Source organism: Phaenicophaeus curvirostris, chromosome 1 (genome assembly GCF_032191515.1).
Source record: "Phaenicophaeus curvirostris isolate KB17595 chromosome 1, BPBGC_Pcur_1.0, whole genome shotgun sequence".
In the NCBI taxonomy this organism is placed as follows: Eukaryota; Metazoa; Chordata; class Aves; order Cuculiformes; family Cuculidae; genus Phaenicophaeus; species Phaenicophaeus curvirostris.
Window position 1 is genome coordinate 164,095,969 of NC_091392.1, and position 27,256 is coordinate 164,123,224.

Genomic DNA, 27,256 nt, shown 5'->3' on the forward strand with positions numbered 1-27,256 from the left:
AAGATGACCTATACCTTGATATTCCCGGGCACAGAGGTCAGACTGATAGGCCTGTAGTTTCCCGGATCCTCCCTATGGCCCTTCTTGTAAATGAGTGTAACATCAGCCAGCCTCCAGTCCAATGGAATTTCCCCAGTCAGCCAGGACTGCTGGAAGATGATGGAAAGGGGTTTGGCAAGCACTTCCACCAGCAACCTTAATACCCTTGGGTGGATCCCATCTGACCCCTTGGAGTTGTGAATGTCTAATTAGCTTAGCGGGTCTCTAACTGTTTCCTCATGGATCATGGGAGCTTTGTTCTGCTCTTCCTCCGTGTCTTCTGGCTCATGAGGCTGAGTACCCAGGGAACATCTTACCTTACTATTAAAGACCGAGGCAAAGAAGGCATTAATTACCTCAGCTTTATCCTCATCCTTTGTCACTATTGTCCCCCCTGTGTCCAGTAAAGGCCCTCCTTTTGTTGTTGTTATATTTGTAGAATTATTTTTTATTATCTTTAATAGAACTGGCCAATCTAAGTTCTAGTTGGGCCAATTCTGTTGGGCCAGTTTAGGAGCTGTTTCAAGAATAGCGCAGCTGTACGTGCCGCCAGAGGCAGGACACTTAGGTACCGGTGTTATCTAGACAGTCTCTCCATATACATCACCCTCAGAGGCAGAGCTGTGGAGTGGTCAGTCCAGCAGGAAGATGGTGCCACCTCCACTTTTCCTCTAGCAGCTTGTTCCTGTGTCTTTTCTTATTTCTTTGTTTTCTCAGTATACTACAGGACTCACCTCCAAAGCCATGACAGGTCCCAAATTAGTAGTTGTACTTCCTGTTAAGAAGAAATTACCCTGGTGGCTTAGTACACATGCAGTTCCTGTGCATAGACTCCAATAAAAACACAGTGAATATGGAATCCAATTCTCTTCCACTTTTTTCTGCTGAAGAGCTTGCTCAATGTGTCTTTCCCTTTTGATTACTGTTCATCTGCATTTGTTCTTAGGCCTGTATTTTTGTGAATTACTGTGACACTTGTTCTGAAGCCAAGTCAAAGTTGCCAAAGTACATTATTTGTCTTCATATGTATTCAAATATATGCAGATTCCAGGACAAATCCTAAAATCTTCTAATGGCCATATTTATGATAAGCAATTAGGAGCTACATTATTTGAGATGCCTATAGTGTTAATTCTTCTTGATTCTCCCCTGTGCTGAAAGATCAAGGTGTTAGAGATCATGTTTGGATTTTCTTTCTAGAAAGTTGAGTATTTAAAACCACTAAAACATAATATTACAGCAATATTAATAATATAGTGATTAGAGTATTGACAATAATAGTAATCATAGTGGAACAGGAACTAAGTCCATTTAGAATGTTACAATGTTACATCTACTCACAGCACAAATGGGGAAAAGAGACTAACCCTTAGCTGGAAATTCAATTACCAGTTATTCCATTTCACAATCTAATTTAGGAGGACAAAGCACCTGAAAAAGCATTACTTATCTTTACAGAAGATACTTTGTAGAAAAGCACCATCCCCTGTTCCCTTTTTGAAGGAAGTAATAGGTTAAATCACTTGCAAAATGAAAAGACACAGGGATAACCATCTTTTTCTTGCAAAAGATACAGACAATAATTTGTACAAAATGAACCAAGATTTTTTTTCATCAGTTTGTCCTAATAAGCAAAGAACATTTCAGATTTCATCCACAGTATGAGCAAAACATTACAGACAGAAGAAAAAACATAATGTATCCTGTAACTGCTCTTCCCCAGAGATATCAGTTTACAACATTCTTATTCGGCCACTATTTATGAGATTCCTTTTTGCCACATGGTACATAGCATAGACTGATGCTCCATCTTTCCACAAGAACATAAGCAAACAAATAAAAAAGAAGTGAACGGAAGCTGCAGGCACTGATATATCATTTCACTGAAGTGTGATGCTTGAATACAGTTTAAACACTTTGACTGTGGAAGTTCATAAACTACTCTTACTGACATGCAGAGAAAACTTTCCTGTGGTAGATCTTGGTTCAGAGAGGAAAACATTTTTTAACCTGAGGTTTGATAAGAAACTTAATTAATTCAACCCACCGTTAGAGACGTAATTGAGAAGCCCATGTTAAAAAAAAAACCTCCTGTTATAAACTTTCTGCTCTAATATAAACTTTTCTCTCAGAGCTGTGTGTCTCCTTCCAAAGGGATGTTATGGCAACTATGGTCCTAATTTAGGCTTCTTGATTTACTTGATGGCCAGAAGAATTCAGGAAAATCTAAAACGATCCTGAATTATTTACTGCAAATGTTTTACCAAGTTTTCAAACAGAATCAGAAATTCAATTTGTAATTCTGTACTTGTACAGAAAGCAGAGAAAAGGTAAAATGAGCTCATAATGTGATGAAAATAGTATTTTTTCTTCAATATATCTGCTCCTAGCAGTCAGACTGAGCAGGTGGGTAAAAACTGTTGCTAATCATAGAATCATTAAGGTTGGAAAAGACCTCTAAGATCATCAGGTTCAACCGTCAGCCCAACACTACTAAACTGTGTCCCAAAGTGCCACAGCTACACACTTTTTAAACACCTCCAGGGACATTGACTCCAGCACTTCCCTGGGCAGCCTGTTCTAATGCTTCACCACTCTTTCAGTAAAGAAATTTTACCTGATATCCAAACTAAACCTCCCCTGGCATAGCTTGAAGCTATTGCTAGCACTGCTGAACCCACCCAAACTGGGACAGTGAGCTGCCTTCTGTCCTCAAAGGATTGAAAAGTTAAGTCATCAAATGCTGGTAATGCAAAGGAAATCAACTGAATTTCAGAACAAATGTAGAATTTGCAGAATCAAAAGTTAGTATGTTTTCATTTGAGAGCCAGAGAGGGGAGAAAGAGAAAAAGAATAAATACAATGGAGGTGTTCTGAGATATTTTACAAGTCTGGGGCAGGAGAATCAAAAATGTAGTTGATTAGTTTGGATTTTGTTGTTGTTATTTTTTTTAAAATAAAATGTTAATGTTTAAAACAATTCTGGGAGAAATGTAGTGAAGATTAAATAGCAGAGAGTTAAGATAGTAAGCTACAGATTGGATCAGCTTTAAGAAATACAGATAAGTCTGTGTCTTACTGATGAATAGTCTAAAGTTCTTTAACACAGACATTTCAAAGCATGTGTAAACTTCTCACTTAAAACAGTAGGCTTCCATGTAAAAATTTTCCTTCTCTTAGGCTTCCTGTTCTCTGGATGGTAGTCTTCAGACAAACAAACATTCTTTTCCCCTCTTTACACTCCTTTATAGAGAAAATCGGAGCTGGAAAGGATTTTGAAAGAAAACCAAACCTAATTGCATATCTGTTACACAGTCTGAGTCATAGTAGTAATTAGCTGAATGGAGTTGCCTTTCAGCCTCCCCTACAGCTACCAATTTAAACAATAGACTATTTTAAAATGTTGCTTACCTTATAAATGTAGAGTAATTACCTATTCTAAGGAAAATTCAAACTGGCATAAATACTAGGTACATAAGCAAAATCATGTATGAATCTTGCTACTAAAACTCATCATTCATAATTCTGTTATGTGTTATTGATGGTTATCACCATTGATTTACTTATCTAGCTAAAACATCTTGATGATGATGTAAGCCTTTAGTAGTAAGTTTCATAACATGATACAAACTAAAAAGTGGAGTAAATAATTTGGATATTTTTATTTTTAAAAGGGAAGAAACTGTGATCTTCGAGAGGTAGAAAAAACTGTTATGAAAAATGATTGCACAAAATGGTGTCATTGCATATCCCCATATTATTCAGTGACTCCAGAACACGTGATCCATTTGCAAAGAGGAAAATCACTTTCTAAATGCCCCTCTCCCTAGCTCAGGCCTCTGGGAGAGAGCCACATCAATAAAAGTTCTGCTGGCTGCCTCAGGTCTTCACACAACATCAAAGCAATCCCACAAACTCCAGTTTATGCCTTTGTGATACCTCCTAGTCTCCTATTGTTTTCATGGGAACTTACCAGAGGAAACAACTGTGTTGATTATGTGCAAAATAGGACAGAGGTGTCTCCTCTCTGTCATTTAGCAGCATTGACTCAGCAGGTTTAACAGGAGCAAAAACCAGTGAAAAATAGATTTTCACCACTGAAGTGAGCAGCTGTGACTCAGAATATATCAAAGCAACAGACTACTTGAGTTCAAAGGTATCATTCCCACTGAGTCAACTTTGATTATAAATCCATGATGCTCCTGTTTTCTGGATTAGGAACATGGAATTACACACCCTCTGCATAAAAAGGAGGCACGTTTGCATAAAAACCATAAAGAATAAACCTTGAAATCACGCACATTTGAAACAGAAAGAACTTGAACAAATCCCCTCTGCTGAGAAGACACAGTCAGTTTTGAATAGGGCATGAAGATATAGTAGTTTATCTTATTTTTGTATTATAGTCACATATGAAATTAATTATGTGAAGCATTATATATCCATAATGGGTGATGTAATAAATACAATCCAAATAATAAAAAACAGAAAGCACGTTACAGTAATATTCATGGCTTAAATCAGCAATTTGTTCTTTCTAATAGAGCAGGCAAAATAGTGTGAAACACAGTTAATGAGAAGTACTGCAAATTACATATTACAGTGACTTCAGGCAATTTTCTAATAGATATAGGCTAGGCACTGAAGCCTAAGAGCAGCAGGGCAATAAAGCAGATTTCATTTATATTTCTGCCTTCTTGGTCCTACGCTACTCAAGGAACTGGAAAGAGCCTGGTGTAACTAACAGCCTTGGGCTTTGTAGTGTACAATGGCCACCCAGCGCTACTGGAAATCTTTCACAGCTATGGGTTGCTTTCCCACAGAGCTTATAGCTGTCTTCTACAAAGGCTTTTGCAAGAGAATCTTCTTAAAGATGGAAATAAAGCCTCGAGGACTCTGTATACATCTGTGGCTTTTTTATGTGCTGTAACATAGATACAGAGAGGATGAGGATTTCACCCAAGTAGACACTAAAAGATGTTTTAATCCTACATTAAATCATTGTTAATGTTTGTACAGCATTTCTTTCCTTACCTATAGAAGCACTGCATCTTGAATTCTCCATGAAGAACTTATTTTAATTTCATGAATATTTCTTGATAAAATTATAATGACCTAGGACTCAGACTTAAGGAAAAACTGGCATTTTTCCCATTGAGTAAAATCTATGCTCTTATTGCTAAAGGTTCCCAACCTATTTCTACTGGAGCTTATCTACCAAATGTGTTAGCAGAGAGAGATCTTTATCTCTCTCTCCACAGACAATCACTACCAGAGTTGATCTGTATAGTTCATTATTCCCCATAGCAGTTTACGGCTTTGCATTCCATCCAGGTTGTTTCTTCTTCTTCCAGACAAATAATGAGCATTTTCTAATATCATTATTTCTTGCAGAAACTACATTAATGATTTTCATAGCCTATCTCAACCATCTGTGTGGATGAATATTGCCTCCAAATAAAACTCTCCAACTGAAAAGCCTCACAGCTGTTGTCTGTATTCACCACTTGGGTTTCATTTTTACATGGCACATTTTTTCTGGTTAGCTACCATCTGAAAGGTGTTTTCACTAATAAAAGGTGATAGAAGGTGTCCTGGGATTAGATCACTCCCCAAAAAAAGAAACAAATATTGCTGGGCTGTGTAAGGATGCAGACCTTGCTGACAGGACAAGGTCCAGAAAACGTAATGTAAGAACCACCAACATACGTAATTCCTATACAAAAGATTTCTGTTTAGTTCTCAGTACTTTTTGACAGATCCTGATATTTTATTTTTATTAAATAGTACGTAAATATAGGGTTTATAAATATATTTATTACATAAATATAATTTTTTATAGAAATACTACAACTGCCATCAGCTACATTCATTCAACAGCAAAGGCAATTCATTTGAAGACTAGAAGGATCAGTACAGTCCTAGTTCACTTCTTTGGAAACACATTTTCCGCATTTAGAAGACTCAGTGAAAGTAACTCTATTGATTTCATGAGAAAACAGCATATTAGTTTAAATATGAGCAAAGGTATTATGACTCCCAGTTCAACATTTTATCCTCTTCTGATGCATGTTTGGATGAGTGTGCACAACCAGTGCCACGCATGAAAGTTTTAAAAGCTTCCTTTGAGATGCAAAATTTTGGAAGACATTTGGAAGATTCGGGGAAGTGGGAAAACATTTTTACAAGTATTATTTCCTTACCTGGAATGTAAAATCATTCAATTCCCAGACTTGTTGCTATTTCTGCAGAGCATGTTTATGGACTTTTGTGTTTTAAATATTTTCAATTTTCTGTTTCAATTATGAATTTTTCTAATCACTCCTAAATATTTTGACAATGTTTTTTTTGCCTTGAGTTAAGTCCTTACATGGAACTGTACAATGAAAGAAAGCGCTTTTTTTCTTCCTCCACAATCCTAATTTTTTTGGTGTTGAGTTGTAATGTCTTCCACATTATTGGTTCACTTATTTTATCATATTCTAAAACGTGGTGTGAAATTTAAACCATTGGTAAACCATTACTGGACAGACTAACACATAAAAATCAACCACTGTTGCAAACAAGGATCAAAAGGAAAAGTGAAATGAGTTACAAAGCAGGTGAACAAGCAAGATAAAAAAATACTGAGGACGCGTTGATTAAGGCAGTCTTGCAATGAGCTCTAGGCAGACTTTAAAGTACTTTGACAAATATCTCCTCCACTGCTGCTCCAGATGACTGCTCCAGACAGAAAGGAAGGACAAACCAAGCCTTATGGAAAATATGAAAAGCCAAGTTTACTCAAATAACTGAAGCTAAACTACTAAGTCAGAACCTCTTAGAAAGATATTGGGTAAGAGAAGCAGAGTTCCCTGATACCTCAGCAAGAACTTACATGTGTAGAGAAAGTTAGCAAGGCAGATCTCCCTGTCTTCCTTATATTTACGTTTCCAGACTAACTCAAAATAGAAAACCAGGTATGAGAATGCACACTAAAATCGTGTGCAAAGTACTGGTCTATCTACAGATCATATCTACCTCATAATATAACACTACTTGAAAACAGCTAAGAAAACAATTACTACACAATAGCCTGAGCAAAATCTGACAGTCAGCAGCAGCAAGGAAATAAAAAGTGATTCCTAAAGAACATCACTCAGATTGTAACTGTTCAGGTATTCATCACATGAAGGACTGTTTCTCCTAAGGCAAATTCCACTTCATTTCTAGCTAGAAACATTCTTGTCTTAGACTGTCTTTGTTTTAATGTACTTGCAGTCAGTTCTTCAGAGGCATCCAGTCAATATTGAATGCAACTTCAGCCTGCCTGTACTCTGATGTCATGTACATTGCCACTTACATTTCATTCATGTTCTTTTTGTATACTGATGTGGTATTTTCTTGACATGGTTGGGAATGTATTTTCTACCCATTGTGGTTTTGGTAGATAAGTAAATCTCAGAAGCCCTGTGACAAAAACTTAAACAGGAGGAACAGAAAGATAAACTTAGGCTAAATGTAACAGAGATTATAAATTCCCTCAAAGAAATGGAGGCCAGAAAGACTGTTCATTGAGTCCAAATTTTAATTTCATAAGGCCTTTCTTGAGGGATTAAATTTCAGCACTGCATTTATATTTTTTTTCTAATTACTATTATAACACAAAGCACAAAACTGTCATGAATCGTCTTATTCATTGACTTGTGTCTGGCAGAGAAGAGTACCAGCTGCTTCAGAAGAAGCACAAGAAACCTGAACAACAATAACTTATCTAGTTTGTATGTTTGAGCCCATATTTTGAAATTGCATGCCACTTTTACAATCTTTTTTCTTTTTTAAGTCATAGAATCATAGAATCATTTGATTGGAAAAGATCTTTGAGATAACTGAGGCAAACCATACCTGCCCACTACTAAACCATATCTCTGAGCACCTTGTCTAACCATCTTTTAAATACCTCCAGGGACGATGACTCGACCACTTACCTGGACAACCTGTTCCAGTGCCTGATAACCCTTTCAGTGAAGAAATTTTTCCTAATATCCAATCAGAACCTCCCCCGGCACAACTTGAGGCAATTTCCTTCTGTCCTATCATTTTTTACTTAGGAGACCAACACTGGCCTCTCTACAATCTCCTTTCATGTAGTTGTAGAGTGTGATAAGGTCTCCCCTCAGCCTCCTTTTCTCTATCCTAAACAACTCCAGTTCCCTCAGCTTCTCCTCATAAGACTTGTTCTCTGGACCCATCACCAGCTTCGTTGCCCTTCCCTGGAGATTGTCTAGTGCCTCAACATCTTTCTTGTAGGAAGGGGCCCACAGCTGAATATGGTATTCATGGTGCACCCTCACCAATGGTGAGTATAGAGGAAGGGTGACTTGTTCTGCTGGCCACACAAATCCCTCTAAGCTCTCAATATCCATTGTATTCTGTCACCGCTTTCAATAACATCTCTGTTCATCAGGCTTAGGATTGTTGCCTTTCAGCCTCACTAAAAGGCCCTTTGGTAGAATGTCAAGAGAGAAGGAAAATTCATCCTCTTTACAATTTTTAGCACTATGACCTCTAAATTTTTGTATTTTCCAAAGGAAATAGCCTCAGTCTCTAAAATCTCTCATCCTGAAAGCCTTTTTCCCCTCTACTCACTAGTGACCTTCAAATAAACAAAAGCTGATGAATTTGCAGATAGGTACTGCAGGTTTGTTCTTGCTCTAGGCTGATAACATTTCAGACCCAACAAGTAATTACAAAAAGGGGAGGAGGGGCGAAAGAAATTTCTTCTGTTTATTTTTAATCTAACCTCAAACTGGTATAAGCTGGTAAAGAAAGTGAGGAGAACAAAAGAAAACAAAGTTACCAGCTTTTTTTTCTGTGGAAGAAAGAATTAAACAGGGCAAAATAAAGCCTTCTCTGATAAATAAGAACAATTGATCAGTAAAGCAGCTTAGTTGTTTGAGGGGAAAAATTGCTGAACATAGGAAAAAAGTCAATGAAAAACCGGACAGTGATTCCAGCTGGTGAGGTATTTTATTAAAAGAGGCTCAGACAGGGAATGAGTTGAGAAAGACAAATGGAAAGGGAAGAGAGTGGCACAACTCTATTCTATTCTAACTCCCTGAAACGATGAGTAAGGAGCAACAGTGGTCCTTGGGCCAGGCTGGAAGGGAAAGTTGGGGAAAAGATATAGTGAGGACACCATTATAGTGATGAGAAGCCACCATACAATTTGTGTGGGTCCAAAATCAGACCCTATTATTATCTTGACCTTTCTGTTATATTTCTTCAATGCAAAATGCGTTGAGGTAGCATTGATATAGCATCGTTTTAATATTGCATTGCCTCACTCACCATGTAAAGGTAAACTCTCAGCAGGTGCAGGAGTTGGCTTCTGAGAGCCACAGAAAGGAAAAGAAGGAAAACAACCTTGGGAGAAGATCTGGAAGATGTGAAACAGTAAAGTTAGCTTTTTTTTTTTTTTTTGGAGCTGTGTCCCGAGATACTCACCGAAAGATGTGCACTGCATGAGAAACAGACAGTATTTCAATGAGAGAATATCACTGGAGTGTTGAGAGACTCAGGAACTGTGTGGAAAAGTAGGGCTTCATAGATAAGTTTGATGTAAAGTCAGGAACTAGCATCAATGTCAGCAGTGGGGAGATTGTACATGTGTGAAGAGAGAGCCATGGCAAATGCAATTTAGGCATAATAAAACTGAAATGAGTAAGACCAGAATAAACCAGGGAAACCCAGAAGTGACTCATTGCTGTTTACAGTTAGCAAGGAGAGACAAGAGGCACTTCTAGGTATATTATTTTGATGGGATGAGGGTAAAGGGGTATTCTATGCAGACAACTGCAAGATCGGTGCAATGGGGATTACCCATTGTAGGTTAATATATTTGTGCAGTCATTAATTCGGAAAAAATAGTAGTTACTTTGTTTTTTTCTCTTCCAATACACATTCTTTTCTTGGCTGCACATTGCCTCAATCCACACAGTCCTCAGGGCTTTCCTTTTTCAGCCCTTCATGTGCATTGTTGTAGTCAGCGTCTCCCTTTGACACATCCCACCTACATACTCCCAGTTGCTGCGGCAGCATCTCTAGCCCTTGTTTTCCAGCATTTGCTTTTCCTCCCACGCACACTTTGCCACTTCTAAGACCCTAAGTTTTGATTTAAAACACTGTGCTAGGAATCAAATGGAGCTTAGTAGTGAATATCAGCAAAAACTAGTCTTTTAGGGAGCCATTAAGCATTTCCCCATAGCCCTACTCATTTCTACAATGTCTCTTGCCTGACTGGCAAGTTCTTCAGTCAGTCCTATTCATGTAACAGGCAAGAAAACGCAGTGGGCAGGATTGAAAATATCCCAGCAAAGCTATAAAATGACTTTGGAAAAGTTATCCAGGGAATACCGGAGAAGAGACCCAGAAGGGAAGACTCCTCTAAGAACACCCTCACCATTTCTCTTCCTGGCTGATCACTGAGAAATCTTTTCCATTTCTTTTTTCTCTTGTTCATTTTTTTTTTTCATTTCCATTAGAACTGATGTATGCCACATGCTATGGAACAAAAAAAATATCTTTTTGTATCTTTGTTTCATCATCCTGTGTGAAACTATATCCTGATGAGGGTCAATCTATTTCTCATGATTTATTAACCTGTCAAAACATCTTTAAAACATTTATCTGTATTAAATGTATTGATGTATTAATTAAATTATTATATTAATGTATTAACCATTAATTAATATAATTAAATTACTGTATTAATATTAATTATTAAATGTATTCCTCTAAAACAAGAAGACACCAAACATTCTCCCCTAGCTTAAAAGTGTCAAAACCAATTACACAGCAACAAGCTATGTAAGCCAACTTTATGCTGGGCTGCATCAGAAGCATAGCCAGCAGGTTGAAGGAGATTATTCTCCCCCTCTACTCCACTCTCTTGAGACCTCTCTTGGAGCCTTGCATTCAGTTCTGCAGTCCTCAGCACAGGAAAGACATGGTCTCGTTAGAACGAGTCCAGAGGAGGCCACAAAGATGATCAGAGGGCAGGAGCACCTTCCAGATGAGAAAAGGCTGAGAGAGTTGTATTTGTTCGGCCTGGAGAAGAGAGGGCTTCAGGGAAACTTTATAGAAGCATCTAGCACTTAAAAGGGGGCCTATGGGAAAGCTTGGGTGGGGCTTTTAATCAGGGAATGCAGGGACAGGACTAGGGCTAATGTTCTTAAGCTGAAAGAGGGGAGATTTAGGTGAGATATTAAGAAGAAATGTTTTCCTGTGAGGGTGATGAGGCACTGGAACAAGTTGCCCAGAGATGTCATGGATGCCCCATGCTGGAGATGTTCAAGGCTAGGTTGGATGAGGCTTTGAGCAACCTGACGCAGTGGTGTGCTTATGTCAGGCGGCTGGAATTCAGTGGTCTTTAAGGTCCCTTCCAACCCAAACCATTCTATGGTTCTATGATAAACTACAGTTTACAATTAAATCTCAGCTCATCTTTACATTGGGAAGCACAGCATTTTCTGTGTGAAAAAGAGTGAAATAAACTATCAGTTCACTGTCAAAAATGTTGTGCAACTTGATCTTTTTTAAAAAATCATGGCAACATATAAATCTATCTGGGAAAAGTCTCAGGATCAAGTCACCTGTTTCGGTTAGATGGCTAATGATAATTAGATCTTCACGAATCCCCTGGTAATCACCTCCTGACAACTTTTGAAAAGTTGGTAATTAACTTAAGCGGTCCCTAACACTTAAATTGCCTGCTAATTTTACCACTTATTATAGAGACATGGCAAATTTACAGTGGATGTTCTGTACAAATATTTGTTAATTAATCCCCATAAAATATCCCCCTAAGATGCATTAGTGACTTTATTACTTCTATTGACATTTTCTGGCAGATCTATGTCAGTAGTCTGGGTCTTCCTGAGTCACATCTACACTTCTAGGCCCACTTTCAGTCTTTGTTCTCATATTTCTAGCCAAGTTTTCCCCTGGGATTATCCCACAGTTTTGAGTCCCTTCTGAGGTTGATGATACAGCTCTGGGTGCTTAATTTAGGATGAGGCAAACTGGTTTCTTAGTTATCTAGATTTACTGGCTGATAGGGACCGAGCCCAGATAAAGAACTCCTGACGCAAAGGCATCTAAAATATTCAATATATATGCTATATATCTTTTTTTTTTTTAATATACCTTTGTAGCAGCTGCCTACACTATGAAAGCTGCACAGCTCTGAGAAAAGAACCTAAGTGTATGGTTCTTGATTTGTTCTCTCATAATTTTAAAGCAACAGAAATAAAATATAACAATTGAACATCATGGAAATAATGGGCTAATTTACCAGCTGGGCAAGAGGGAAACTTGCTGCAAACAGCTTACTTCATTACTCACTGCTTATTTTTTATGTATTAATTAAGTAATTTGGAAGTAAGAACCAAGACAAAACCAAAGGAAAACAAATCAGATGATCTCATAGTCCCACAAGCTTTCGTTCTTGCCTCATCTCCAGGGCATCTTGGCTGGCCCTTCACAACAGCTTGCTCCTCCTTCCCATATTTTTATGTCTTCCTTCTGTTACACACAAAAAGAAAGGAGAGAAAAAGCTGCCTGACCAGCATTAAAATATCCCATCTTTGCTGCTGTGAAGGATGGGATTAATTTGACCAGATGGAAAAGTCTACAAGAAAGAGACCTACATCTCATCTAGCCACTTAAGCTCTCTCTGTTACATGGAGAGAAACTGGCACTTTCAGGACACAATTAATCTCATCCCTATGTAGATATTTTAACTAGGTCATATGAATCATGCCTCAGAAGAGACAATTCCTTCCTACTGACACCAAAGGGAGCCTGAAATCACTATATATATATGTTTACATCGGTTATGTCTGAAGTTAAGTCAGCTGAATGCCACCTGAGTTCTTTAGATTGCTTTCTGGCTTTAGAGGCAAAATGTCTTATATTCACTTTCCAGTTAAACACGTGGCTAGAAACCAGCATGTGGCCTTCGTGTCCCCATTTTTAAAGACTGAAGCACTAAAAGAGGTGTATTTATGTATCGTATGATTTACTACAAGAGCAGGTTTTCATAAGAAATTAATAACATCTCAAAAGCACACAGGAAGAAGAGTAGATGAAAGTACTGATCTGAGTGAGCTCCAGCACCTTCTCAGCAAGAATTCAAGTTCTTGTCTTCGTGGGTCATCTAGTAGAAATGAAATCATCTTTCAAAGTCTCAACATTTTCCTTTTCTAAAGAAACTATGTAGTGTGATTTTATTTCTAATAAAATGTTTTTTCATAGTGTCTAGTTGCTGAGTTACTAGGCTTTATCATAGCCATGATAGAAGAGAAGGCTCTGGACCTCCTTTCTAGCAGCCTTCTAGCACTTAAAGAGGAATTACAGGAAATCTAGGGAGGGCTGTTCAGCAGCGAGTGCATGAGTGGGAAGAGGGGTAATAGTTCTAAGTTGAAAGAGGGGAAAACTAGATGAGATATTAGGAAGAAATTTTTCCTGTGATGGTGGGGAGGCACAGGAACAGGTTATCTAGAGAAGTTCTGGATGCCTTATCCCTGGAAGTGTTCAGGGCCAGGTTGGATGAGGCTCTGAGCAACCTGATGTAGTGGGAGGTGTCCCTGCCTATGGCAGGGGTGGTGAAACTGGATAATCTTTCAGGTCCCTTCCAACCCAAACCACTCTATGATTCTATGATGTAAGTCAGACTGAAGGACACTGTGTTCCCACAAGAACACCCACTGTTTTTGCAACTACTAGAGGTGGTCCAATTAAAAAAAACCCCAACCTATCTCTTCCACACAAGCTTTGTTTCACTTATCATTTATCCTCTTTTCAATTTTAACTGGGAGATTCTATTTTGCAAGATCAACGCTTCAAGTGTTTTCCTGACTTCTGCCTAGTGCTCAGCTAGAGAGAGATTTTTAAATAGTCACTTAAACAAGGACTAGGTTTAAAGAGATTAATTCCTACTGATTTCTGTTGTGCTAGTTATGGCTATTCTTTTTTCAAAAGCACTTAACATGGATTTTCTGATAAAATATACATTCATTTCTGTAAGAGAGAAATACACATAATGCCAGGTTAATGGAAAATAGATCCTTTCAAGCTAACATGCTATCGTTTTTCAGATGGGATTACAAATTTGGCTGACAATGGTAAAAATATTGATATAATATACTTAGACTTCTGTAAATAATTTGACATGGCATTGCATGACATTTTATTCAAAACAAAATCAAAATGGCACATATTAAATGGATTAAAAATGTCTAACTGACAAGATTCAGAATGTAATTACAAACAGGACAGTTGATCAACTGTGTCCAGCAGGATCTTCAGGGTCTGGCCCTGGCGCTAAGCTTTTCAACTGCTCATCAATTTGGTAGTCACTTAATGTTGACTAGATTTAGTAATGACAGAAAAAAACGGTAGCATGGTAAAAGGTGCAGATATGGATCAATGTATTTTTTTAACACAAACAGCAATAAAGATCTAACTCTGGGAATAGAGAAAGTAACCCTTCCTGATGGGCACTTTCCAGAGAGGTCTACTGTTAAGCAGATAACAATTCTGCTAGATACAGGGCAGAATGTGAGCTCCTAGTGCATCAACGTGGCTAAAGGAGGCAGCATAGCCCCGGACATACGTGTGGTATCATTAGCGGGATCCAGGACATTACTTCTACTCTGGGCTGCAACTTCTCTGAGGCTGTTGGCAGATGCAGCATGCACACATCAGGAGGCCCACTGTGAAACTGGAGGGAGCTCAAAGACAATTCATGAGCGATATGACAGCTCTGGCAGTCACACTTCAGAGAAAAATATGCCGGGAGATCAGATTATTTATTTAATGAAAGAGATGATTAGGTGATGCCTTCAGTGCAGGCTAGAGTTACTCACGAGGGGAAGAACCCTTTACAGTGGGCTCATCAGTCCAGTGGATTGACATGTAGCCAAAACCTGAAAGTAACCCAAGAGCTGGAAGCTAAGACTAGATTAATTCAGACTAGAAAAATGGCATACATCTCCAGCAGAATAATTAACCCTTGGAATAAAACATTTGTAAAGGTTGTGAGAGGTTCTCCCTCATCAGAAATTATTCAATTGAAACAGAATGTTTCTCTAAAAGGTATGGCAGGTGTCAAGAGATGTATCCTTCCTCCAACACCTCATGCTTTCACAGTCTGTGCTGACAGACTAGATTAATTATGATTGTTCTGTCTAACTTGAAAACTTGGCCATTTGTTTTTGTTTGCAAATGAAAACAGAAAATCTGAAAACAAATCTGGAACAAGCTGAAAAACCTGTCCAAAATATCTGCAGATACATATGAAGTATCTGTGATATTTTTCATCATCTGTCCTGCAACTTGGATAAACATGCTTTCCTGACTTTTATTTCTCCAGTCAGTCCTCCTTTTCTAAGGTTTCAGTGGGCCTCTGTGCTATCAAAGGCACGCAATCCTTTCCAATTACTTTAGGCAGAGATTCCCGTTTGACATCTGAGATGTTCACCTCTTTGGCGAAAGGGAGACTTAAACAAAAAATGCTTGTGCTCAGGTTTCTTTGATTTGTTTTTATGGGATTTGGATTTTGTTTTGCTTGTCTGTCCAGAAGAAGACTGGAAGCTACTCAGTTATCAGGAGAATTTATACTATTTCAAACACTCAGATCTGTCTGTAGATACAAAGGGGAAAATCAGCCACCTCCTCCTCTGAGAAAACAGTGATGGCTATGCTTTTAATAATTTTTTTTTTTCATTCTTAAACTCCTGTATTAGTCATTAATCTGTCACTACGACTCATTATTTTGGCATGAGGACACAGGTGGAATGCAGACTGCCTGAATGTGTTCCAGAGTTAATTTCTTTGGTGTAACTGCACAACTGAAGAAATATAATTTCTTATTCTGGAATCTTGGTTTGGATCTTTACTTCCAAAAGACACATTCCTTGTCTCCCACTGCCTGTAAGAATATCAGGGAAAGAAAGGGGTGGGGACTTCCCCCTCCAAAAACAGGTACAAGCATTTCACACATTCATAGAATCATAGAATTGTTTGAGTTGGAAGGCATCTTAAAGAACATACAATTCCAACACCCTCTGCCATGGGCAGGGATGCCCTCCACTGGATCAGGTTGCTCAAAGCCTCATCCAACCTGGCCTCGAACACCTCCAGGAATGGGATATCTGTGACTCCTCTGGGCAACCTGTACCAGTGCCTCACCCCTCTCACAGGAAAACATTTCTTCCCAATATCTAATCTAAACCTCTCCTCTTTCAACTTAAAACAGTTACCACTCACCCTGTCCCTACACTCCCTGATAAAGAGTCCTTCCCCATCTTTCCTGTAGATCCCCTTTCAGTACTGGAAGGCTGCTATAAGGTTGAAGGAGTTGGGCTTGTTCAGCCTGAAGAAGAGAAGGCTTCGAGGAGGTTCTATAGTGACCTTCCAGTACCTGAAAGGGGCCAACAAGAAAGCTGGAGAGAGACCATTTATAAAGGCTTGTAGTGATAGGACGAGGGGGAACGTGTATAAACTGGAGAGGGACAGATTTAGACTAGACATAAAGAGGAATTTCTTCACCATGAGACTGGTGAGGCACTGGAACAAGTTACCAAGGGAAGTTGTGGATGTCCCATCCCTGGAGATGTTCAAGGCCGGGTTGGATGGGGCCTTGGGCAGCATGATCTAATGGGACATGTTCCTGCCTGTGACAGGGGCTTTGGAACTAAATGATCTTGAAGGTCCCTTCCAACCCAAACTATTCTATAATTCTATGATTCTATAAAGTGTCCCCAAGGCTTTCTCTTCCCTAGGTTGGACAACGCCATGTCTCTCTGCCGATCCTTATAGGGGACATGCTCCAGCCCTCTGATCATCTTCAGTGGGTCTCCTCTGGATCCATGTGCTGAGGACTCCAAACTGAATGGAGGTCTGAGAGCAGGGTAAAGAGGCAGAATCACTTCCCTTGACCTGCTGGTTACATTTCTGTGGATCAACCCATGGCAAAAATAAGGGAGCCTGGATAGGAACAAAATATCTCAGCATGTCCAAAACATATAAACTACCAGTAGTAGCAGCATTAAGAGAGGGCATACCTATGAAGGGCAGCCCTGGAAAACACAACACCCCACTCAGTCACAGATACAGAATATCTTTATCCCACTTAGTGTGAACAAACAGGACAGGAGAAACAGATGAAGTTAGAAGTGAATGTAGACAGAAACTAACCATGAGAGATTGTTGGGCAGTCTTTAAGTGTGGCAAGATGTTATCAACTCCATCCATCACTGATTAATGATCTTCTGTACTTCTCTCCATCCGACTGACAGGAGTCACAGTATTTCCCAAGAAAAAAGCACACTACTTTTGCCTGGGTCTGCTGCACGTTCCTCAGTGTTTTGTAGGCAGCATTGCTGCAGGATTGTTGATCTAATTTATCTGCAGTCTCATAAACATCACACAAACAGTGGCATCTTTAGTGGTTAGGGCAAGCCTGTCAGCAGTGATTTAGCAGTAGAGCATTTAACTTTTTATCATTTTTATGTAAACATAAAATTGTCACATACAGACATGATATTATATTCTAGTTACTTGCACATATTAAAACCCCAACAAATTTAAATACTTTTACAGTCCTTGATCTTTTCCATTCTCCTCTAACAAAAAGGCCAATTATATATCTCTGATAAGAATAGCTCATCAGATAAGCTCTAATGAGCCCACATTAAAATGGAAGGCACAAAATAGAATTGAAATATTTTTCTTGGTACTAGTATCTATCCAGAAATTTTTGAATGAAGAAAATAGTGCCTAGTTTCTGTATCTTTGAACTACTATTTTTGTGACTAACTCTTCTAATTTTAGATAAGTACCCCTTATCCTCAGAGTGTAATATTTGTATTTGCTTAGTGTTCATACAGAATTCTCAGTAGTAGATTTAATTTCTTATGCTGTGTTTGTCATTTATCATCGCTGTACTTATTCACATATCTACAATGGTCTTTAAGAGAATATTATTCTGATCTAAGGTTTAAATATAGTTCATACCTTATTATATCTAGAAAATCAGAGCTGCTGCTGTGTTATTGATCTCTTCTAATTACTGCTTTCATTCATAACTTGTTACGGTCATGTATTGTAAATCAAAACTTGCAAGTGGGTGGACTGGTAAAGTACATCTTTAGGTATTTTAAATGCTTGCAAATCTGACCAAGTTTGATTTCAGAAATGGAAAAATCAATCTTCAGGATTCAAATAAAGTACTACTTATTCAGGTAGGACTCCTATTTGATCTGCATGAAACTGGATTCAGATCTGCTGTTTACCAGAACTCCTACTAACATCACTGGTGTGATTGCAAAAACTGGGCCATAGATGAGAATTTTAGCTTCCTGCAAAGCAAGACAGTTGGAAGTAGCAATATATTTTAATAACAGGTACGGTAAACTAACAAAAAAAAATGCTATTGTATTACTACTGTCATAATTTTGAGAGCTTTCTTTCTTGAAGTTTGTCCAAGAAATCACTGACCCTTTTCTGCAATGAGTTATATCTTCCCTAAAATTCCATCTTTACTTAATGAAAGGATGACAGCTATACAAACAGCTCAGCTACTTTTAGCTCTCAAGGCAAGATCCCGCAGTTGTTAAACAAATCACTTACAAAGTTCAAGCTCTTGCTTATTTTATAGCCTAGGTGAACATTTCATAAACAGATGACAGGATACGTCACGGAAATTCAACTAGATGTCCACAACCTATTTAATATTATACTTTTCCTTGTCCACAGACCTCTCAGAGTGGAAATACCACACCAGCTTTGTTTGCTTTCTAGTACTGTAATACATTTTGCCTTTGTTCCTGACAATAGTAGAGGAACTGTACTTTGACCTGCCACTTGTATTGTACTTATGACTATGCAGTTATGAGTAAGTCAGACTGTCAGACATAACCAGAACTACAGAAAGAAGTAAGCTCAAATAAGAAGTAGCCCTGAGTCTATTCTTAATTACACTATAAAAAGTGAGAAACTAGTCTTCCCTGCTTACTCTTTTTAGAATGCAATATCAAAGCCGTTCGTGTGATTTCTGAACTGTTCCTCACATAATAAAGGTGCTAAAGGATGGTACATGATAGAATATTTAAAGAAAGAAAATATGCATAAGACGTTAAGGACAATGTCTAGAAGTCTGTGAGAACTGGGAGTTCAAATTCTTTTAAATTCATCCCATCCCCCATTTGCAAAGAACACCACAAGACTAAAGTAGAGTATATTTTGGCAATACAGACTCAAGTTTGAAAGATTCATAAACTCTTTTCCTTTGGAAGACTAGAATTGTTCTTGGTACAGGAGGTGAAATATGTGATATATACAGCTTAACTATGTAGTTAAATCAAGATATACCAGCAGAGGAGAAGAGTTACAGCTGTGTTTAAGAAATGTAGACAGAAGTCAGCAGCTCAGTTGGCATTTGTCACATTTTGTGGCTTTTGGTAATTAAATATTTTGCTATTTGTTACTATGATTCTTCTGCCTTTATTGTTTAATATGTGACTTATGATGCAATTGGAAAATGCTAAGTTAAAATAATTACTTGTATTTATGAAATACGGGTGGGACAAGGAGATGAACAGAGAAAGCCAAAGTGATGAAAGGAAGTTACCTTCTAGCATCCTCCCTGGGCCCTAGCCATACTCTATCACAACCCCAACAGGTCCTCGGAGATCCTCAAAAAGTCACAATCACAGAATCTCAGAATCACTAGGTTGGAAAAGACCCCCAGGATCATTGAGTCCACATAGATCAAAATTTCAGCCATAAGTCACTTAATGGTTACCATTTGACACACACTAACATAATTACAGAATCATAGAATGGTTTGTAGTGGAAGGCACTTTAAAGATCATCCAGTTCCAACTCCCCTGCCACAGGGAGGTACACCTTCCACTGGACCATGTTGCTTAAAGCCTTATGCAACCTGGCCTTGAACACCTCCAGGGATGGGGCATCCATGACTTCTCTGGACAACCTGTTCCAGCACCTCATCATCCTCACAACAAAGAATTTCTTCCTAATATCTAACCTAAATCTTCCCCTCTTTCAGTTTAAAACCATTCCCACTCACCCTAACACTGCACTCCTTGATCAAAAGTACCTCCCAATCTTTCTTGTAGTTGTAGCACAGGAGGTACAGGGGATTGTATGTAGAAAATGTTAGTCACCACCATGCTGACCCAAAATCAGCAGTGAGAGCGAAAAAAAACCCCAAAAAAACATACACTTAGTAAACCCAGTGTTCAGGTAGGAGAGTTGAGTTCTATGAGGTGCCAAGTGTACCCATTAACATGAAGATGGCCTTAAATTCCTGCTGAAGTAACTCTTAACCTCCTGGGAAGCGTTTGGCACTTCAAAGGGTATGAGTCTGAATCCATAATAAAAAAATCCTAACCTTCCGCATGAAGCTCTGATGACCTCAAAGCCAGCACTGACTGCTTCTGAGATTGAGGTGCTTCAAGGCGGAAGAGCCCAGCACTCACATCAAATCCCACGCTAAAGTACAAATGGAAGACATTAGCTGTGATACCCAAATTCCCAGAAGAACCAGCTGTGCCTCCAGTAAAACCCTCAATCTGCCATCCAGAAATAGTCTCAGTAAAATCTGTCAGAAATACCCACAGAGTTTGTCTAGGGAAGGGGAAGGCAAAACTTGTCCAAGCTCTTAAGAAAAGCAAGACCCCAGTCCATGAAAGTTTTTCAAGATTAGTTCAGCTGTGGAACTTAAATATTTGCAATGTTTCTCATAGTTTTATGAGAAATACTGGTAGTGCTGAGGGAATTGAAAATACTCAACTAAGCCAAGAACAGAAAGTTTTTAATGGCAACCTCTAAAATTCTCTTGCATATAAACACAGAAAGTATTTTCAATACACAGCGGGCACAATTAAAACTACTAACATTTGACACTAGGCAGCCCCCTGCCATAGTCAGCCTGTGCTCCTGAGACTCAGTCAGGCTGAAAATACCACAACATCTTTAACTATTGCATACAGTAGGAGTTCACTTTTTTCAGGCACGCTGCACATTTACACAAGAGCACTTCTGATCTTGGAGGTACTTCTTTTAGGTTTTAATTCCTGACTTCTTCACTCATTTGTGATATTTTCCAGTGAGACACTAAATAGAGCATAGATGACAGAGCAAGAAAGAGATCATTCAAACCACAGAATTTTAATAGTAAACAAGCAATAGCAAGTAATAGTTATTCCTTCTTTTTTATTATTTTTTTTTAATTCAACTTGAATTTCATTTTATAAGGTAGGTCCAGAGAAATTTTGACAGAGAAAGGTACTTTGCTCATAACTTCTCAAACATCTTTTTCCTTTTTTAACCACTGACACTGTTTCTGCTCAGGAAGGAAGGAATAATTATTCACATAGACAGGTGTGTGTTCATGGTCAGTACTATTCTTCAGTCATCTGTAAAAATAGGCTTTGATTAAGAATGCATGAGGTAGATCACATTTTATAAGTCTACATATGCCAACTAAGTTCACATGGGCAGTTTCAGGCAGACTGACAATCAAGAAGAAAGTCCTACCTTGAACTTGAAAAATCTGACTTCTCTAAAGCCATAAAGTGCAGCTGCCATCAGAAACAGAACGAATTGCCTTTCTTTTTCACTTTTCAGGACAAGCAAATCTATTTCCTGTTACAGCCTGTACTTTTAGTTTAATTCTATGTTATGACTTAAAGACTAAAATATTTGAGAACCACTAAGTTTTTTCCACCTATTTAAAAGGGGCAAAATACAAAACTTAAAACAGATGTTTTGTGATGTATTTCATTTATTTTGGCCACCCATAAAGCTGTGGCTTATGCTAGTGCCAACCAAGTGAAAAGCAATGGAATTCTGCAGAAACACTATGTAATATATTTTAGAATGACCAAGCATGGGGAGCACCTTTCAATACACTTTTATTTCATAGAGTCATAGAGTCATAGAATCATAGAATGGTTTGAGTCCAAAGGAACCTTAAAATCATCCAATTCCAATCCCCTTGTCATGGGTAGAGACACTTCCCACTATTTATTAAGTATTTTCCATGCCAGAAAAAGAAAATAGGAATTACTAAAGATGCAAGAGGCTCTGCCATACATGGGCAGTTACTGAGGTGATTTGTAAAGTTTATGCAGCTTTTTCACGTTATTGTACCTCAATGCATAGCTTGGAAAGCAAGTGATCAAATTATACATTGAAAGTGGATGAGTTTGATGAAATTACAACAACTGAAGACAATGTTCTTACAATCATGTAAATAACAGCTATGTAAAACAATTATTCCAGAGACACTGAACAATTGAAGAAGTTCCATAAATTAAAACTATCTTCTCCAAACAATTGTCAGACTTGGACTAGTACAAACCTTTTACTTTTTGCTGTGCTTATGAATGGAAACAAAAACATTCCAAAAGTTAAACACATGAGATTCCTAACAGTTGCTATGGAACTTACTGGTAAGGTATCTCATGAAAATTACAGCAAAAATAGTTATACTGAAATTTCTCCTATACTTGTTCTTTTTTACACTGAGAAACCGTTTCTCAACAACAGACACACTTTAACAGAGCACCTTCATCCCAGTACTGCAGGCTAGGGGACAAAATGAACAATAAAGAACAATTTTTTAATTGATAATTTACTGCAAAGAACACAAGGCACATAATGTGGCTATTATTTACTAACCTGCCAAAAACATTATAAGGAAAGCATAAGGAAGGGATAATGGATTTAATTTAGGAAGACAGAACAGCATTAAAAGTTTAACCTGTATTTTTCAGTTTGTTATCCACATATTGGAAGCAAATGTATTTTTCACCTTCCTTCTCAGAAGTGGCACAGAAAGTGGATTGCAAAAGTTAATTAGAAAGTAAGAAAATGTGGAAGCTTAGGAATTCAGTAGAGCAATCACCAGTACAGATTTTGACCACACACATAGGAGCAGACTCTTAGAATGTGAGGTGTTACTACAAAATACTTTTTTAATCAAATATCAAAAAATATTTTGACTTAATACAGAAATATGAAGTTCTTTGTTGTCAAATCAAGTGTAAATACAGAAAAGTCACTTTAATTCAGAGGCATGCTTAAATCAGTTTGAAAGCAAATACCCTTTGCAATTATTTCTCCAGGTAAAACAGTTCCAATTGTTATTATCCGGCATTTGCCAGTGCTTCCCTTCCCTGACAGACACACTCACTTGAACTTGAAAAAGCCAGAATGCCAAAAGTACCTCCCCAATATGTAGACTAAGGACTGTAATTCATTTAAATTATGCAACTGGATTCTCACAGCTGGCCCACAGCTTGGCTTACAGCTCAATTCAATACCAACGATCCTGTCTGCTAATATTGTCTTACTTGCAGAGAAAGTAATATATCCAGCAACTTACACTGAAGTTCTGACACTAATTAACAGAGCAAGCAAATGTTGACATGAGTGACAAACGCTGGTTAATAGTTACAGTGAGACAAGTGCTGCCAGCTGGCATTTTGCTGCAGCATTTTAGAGTAATAATCCCTTGTTTATTTTTTAGGACATTGCTTATGATTTGTTTGTATGCATTTTGTTTCAAGTTAGAAACAAATCAACATGAAAAGCAACCCAGACAACAGCAGCAAGACCCCCCAATTTCCAGACAAGTAATCAACAAGAAAGCAAGCAAGCAGCAGCACTTGGAGGATGCATGGGGGGATAGAGTATAGGAATTCTTATCCTATATGAAGCTATGTAGCTGTACACAAACAGCCTTTGGCATCTTGATTCTGGCCTACCTGGACAGCAGCAAAACATGTTTATTAGATCATACAAGCCCAGAACCTGAACTGCAAACAGTTAAAAACTGAAGGTCGCTAAGCTGCAAAATTAAAACACGCTTCTATGCTTTAGCTACACAGACAACAATAAAACAAAGCCTCCACAACCACCTGTAATAATATGCCTGTTCTGCTAGCAATTCCAAAGTACTCAGCAACACAAGGTAGACATTTTCTGCAGCTGGTTTTACATGTACATTCCTGCCAAATTTTTGTCTAGTCTCCTCTTACCTTCACATTAGTCCGGAGTGCACAGTAACATGCAAAAAACATTGCAGTAAACAAGGAGCATATGGACCAGTATTCAGCGTCTCTGCTCTGCACAAACGGTACACACACGATCCCGAGCATGTGCTACTAAGGAGCATCCGTTCCCTCTGTCAGTTTGAAAATGCATTGATCTCTGTTTTTCTGACTAGAAAAAGACATGTCTTGAAGGCACTGAGTGAAAGCTACATATCTCTTCATCGACTATATATAGGAATATGCCCAGTAATTTCAATTAGCAGAGAATTCAGCATCTGAAACTTGGACCTCAGTTGCTTTTCCTTCCAGCATTTTAAATTCAGAGGGGAGAAGGAGGGGGAACTCACCCAGAGGGGAAAGGTGAGGAATGAAAATGTAAGCAACGAGTTACTTATATTTCCCCCTGGCTTTGATGTTTTCCTTTTCAATATTTTACAAACGCTGCACCAGGAAAAATGAAAAAAGATTCCTCTTCCAATTCGCAAAATTTACTGTAGATTCTGCACTGTTCCTGTCTGCTCTTGTTAAAGATGTAGCATCCCTTTTAACAAAGACAACGTCATAAATCATGACAGATTCAACATGTTCTACTTACAAATACAGTCTCTGATTAAGGACAATGGCTGGTTGGCTTATTAATGTTTCCTCAAATGCAAGTTCAGTCCCCTGTGCTAATCTATTTTTAAATAAAAAGTCCCACCTACTCCTTCACTCTCATTTAATAAAAATGCAGCGGACTAGTTCTAAGGCTCCTGAATTACATTGTGCTTCTAGCTCAGACACTGGACATCATTTTCAAACTGTTTTCTTGCTTGCTGGCATTGGAAACACCGAGAAAATTAAAATGAAAGCAGAAAAATCCTAGAGAAGGCTGTGGTCTCACATTTGTAACTACATATTCTGAATTTAAAATGCTCAAATATCTTCCAGAAGAGGGGAACTCATAACCTAGCCAGAAGGCAAAGCTTTAATTTACAAGCACAAAAATATGATCAAACCACTTCTTTCACTCCTGTCAGCCACTAGGATGCTACAAATTAACTGATTGTTTACTAGACTGCAGAGACACAAAGACTCAGCTCTTTATTTACAGCACAAGGAACCACTGATATTCATACTGAATTATGAAGCAGTCTTCAGGAATAAAATCAGAAAGAGCTTCTTTTGTATTTTTTTTTTCACTGCAGTAGATTCAGTGGGAGGCAAAAAGTGGAAAAGGCTTTACTACCTCCTTCTCTATCAACATGGAGCAATTCGTGTAGGATAAGCATAACTTAATAGAAATATCTGCAGTGACTTTTAGGATTTCTTTAAATAATGCTTTACGTAAACCCCCTTGGAAATCTGCAGAAATACTGAAGTCCTATCAAAATCATTGGGTACCTTTCTGTGGGCAATGAGGTGAAGAAGCTTAAACAGAAGTATGTTCATTTTAAGAAGAAAAAAAGGAGGAAGGGGAAAAGACGTCAGGTTTTTTTTTCCAACATCTTCCTAAAGACAAGCTCTCAGAAACTGGCGTCAACTCCAAGTGAACAGCTATTTTTAGCTTGTCATTGTTTGTGCCTTTTTTTAGGAACGAAAAAGGCAGTCATGTTTAAAGCTAGATATTGCTGTACAATGTATCCTGAGATAGCTACTTAATTTGATCCCCAGATCCATCTGTCATACAAATTAATTAATTAGTAATCACAACCTTCTTTGGCACAAGCAATGACTTCTAGGACAAAAGAGATGAACCCTGTTCTTAAATCTAATTCCACTATTTCTGTTAGTAATTAAACTGGGGTGTAGGTGCCATAGTTCATAAAGCTGGGATATCCCAAAGCTATGAGAGTTCAGACTTTGGCTGCAACAATATCCATCAAATAAGATAAAATATAGTAACACATTGTCCAGCAAAAGAATGGGAGAATTAATTGATTCATTTTTCTGATATTCTTCAAGTGAGCAGAAAGGGAAAGGAATGATGGTTTATTTTGCAGTACAGAACATTAACAATTAAAATTAACTTTCTTAGTAATTGAAAAGAAATGTCACAGATCTTAGGGAATTCTGACCCACCAGAGAAATGCAATTCAAAAAGCAAAGATGAATAGATGCACAGTACTGAACAGTGAGGCAAGGCTCAGGCATGCATGTAGCTGCATGTGAAAATAAAATTCAAACCTCCTTTCTGCCAAAGGAATTACACAAGGTTTCAGTCAGCAGTCTTTGAAACAACTTTCTTCTCCAAGATCCCGAAAAGTCAATGATTCTGGGTTTAGACAAACAAACTCAAGATGGGGAAAACAGGAATCTCACTAAAAGAAAGCAGGGCTGTGTAACTATGCAATTCCCAAACAATCATCTGTATAAAAGACTTCAGAGTAATTTAGGAAAACAAGAAGAAACGCAGTCATCACTCAGAAAAAAAACTCCCATGACTCTGGAGTTCCTAGGAGGAAAAGTTATCTAGGGAATTACAGACCCTGACCCTCATAATACCGTAAGAGTGAAAAGGGAAGACACATCCATGTGGTGGATGCCTTCTGTAATAACTGTTGGGCATTTGAGAATTCTGTGGAAAATTATAATCTCTGTACCAGACAACAGGGTATTACTTTGATAGCAGACCAACCTAACACATTTATCAGGGGCTACTTCAGGTAATCTGCACAAGCAGATCCCTGCAGGGCTCATTCACCTCTGCCAAAACATTTTGTATTGCAGCAGTATAATTTTTAAAGGTGGCATCTCATCAAGGACATACAGTATTTTATTATGACTAACAGATACTCAAAAACGTCACATATTGGTGATATTTACAGTCTTTGACATGGAGTTGATAACAATGAGTGAGGAAAAAGCCTTGCCTTAGCCTCCCAGACATGCCATAAATAGCAGAACATTTCAAGTGCTCAGGGCCTTTTTAAACAAAAAAAACACAGGGAAGAACCCCACAGAAAAAGAAAGCACTCCATTAGAAAAAAATATATAGGTTAAGCATAAAACAAGTAGGGAGACAGTAGTCCAAAAGAGCTGCATTACATACCTTCTTCAAAAAGACACACAACTTGTGACCTGAATATTCTTAGATGACAGAAAAC

The 27,256-nt window shown here is 38.1% G+C and overlaps 1 protein-coding gene across 20 annotated transcripts in view; it reads right to left on the minus strand.

Annotated features, from left to right (window-relative positions):
• The window catches only part of DLG2 (discs large MAGUK scaffold protein 2), a 1,047,701-nt gene that overhangs the window by 744,306 nt on the left and 276,139 nt on the right, over positions 1–27,256 (minus strand). The window contains exon 1 of one of the 20 annotated variants that reach the window (XM_069879656.1): positions 24,156–24,988. The exons of 18 other annotated variants lie outside the window; for them this stretch is intronic. In XM_069879656.1, the coding sequence (XP_069735757.1) occupies positions 24,156–24,275 (120 nt within the window). In that variant the 5' untranslated portion in view covers positions 24,276–24,988. Of the gene's footprint in view, positions 1–24,155; positions 24,989–27,256 lie in introns of those variants that run through there. One more of the 20 variants, XM_069879701.1, reaches the window with a different exon arrangement.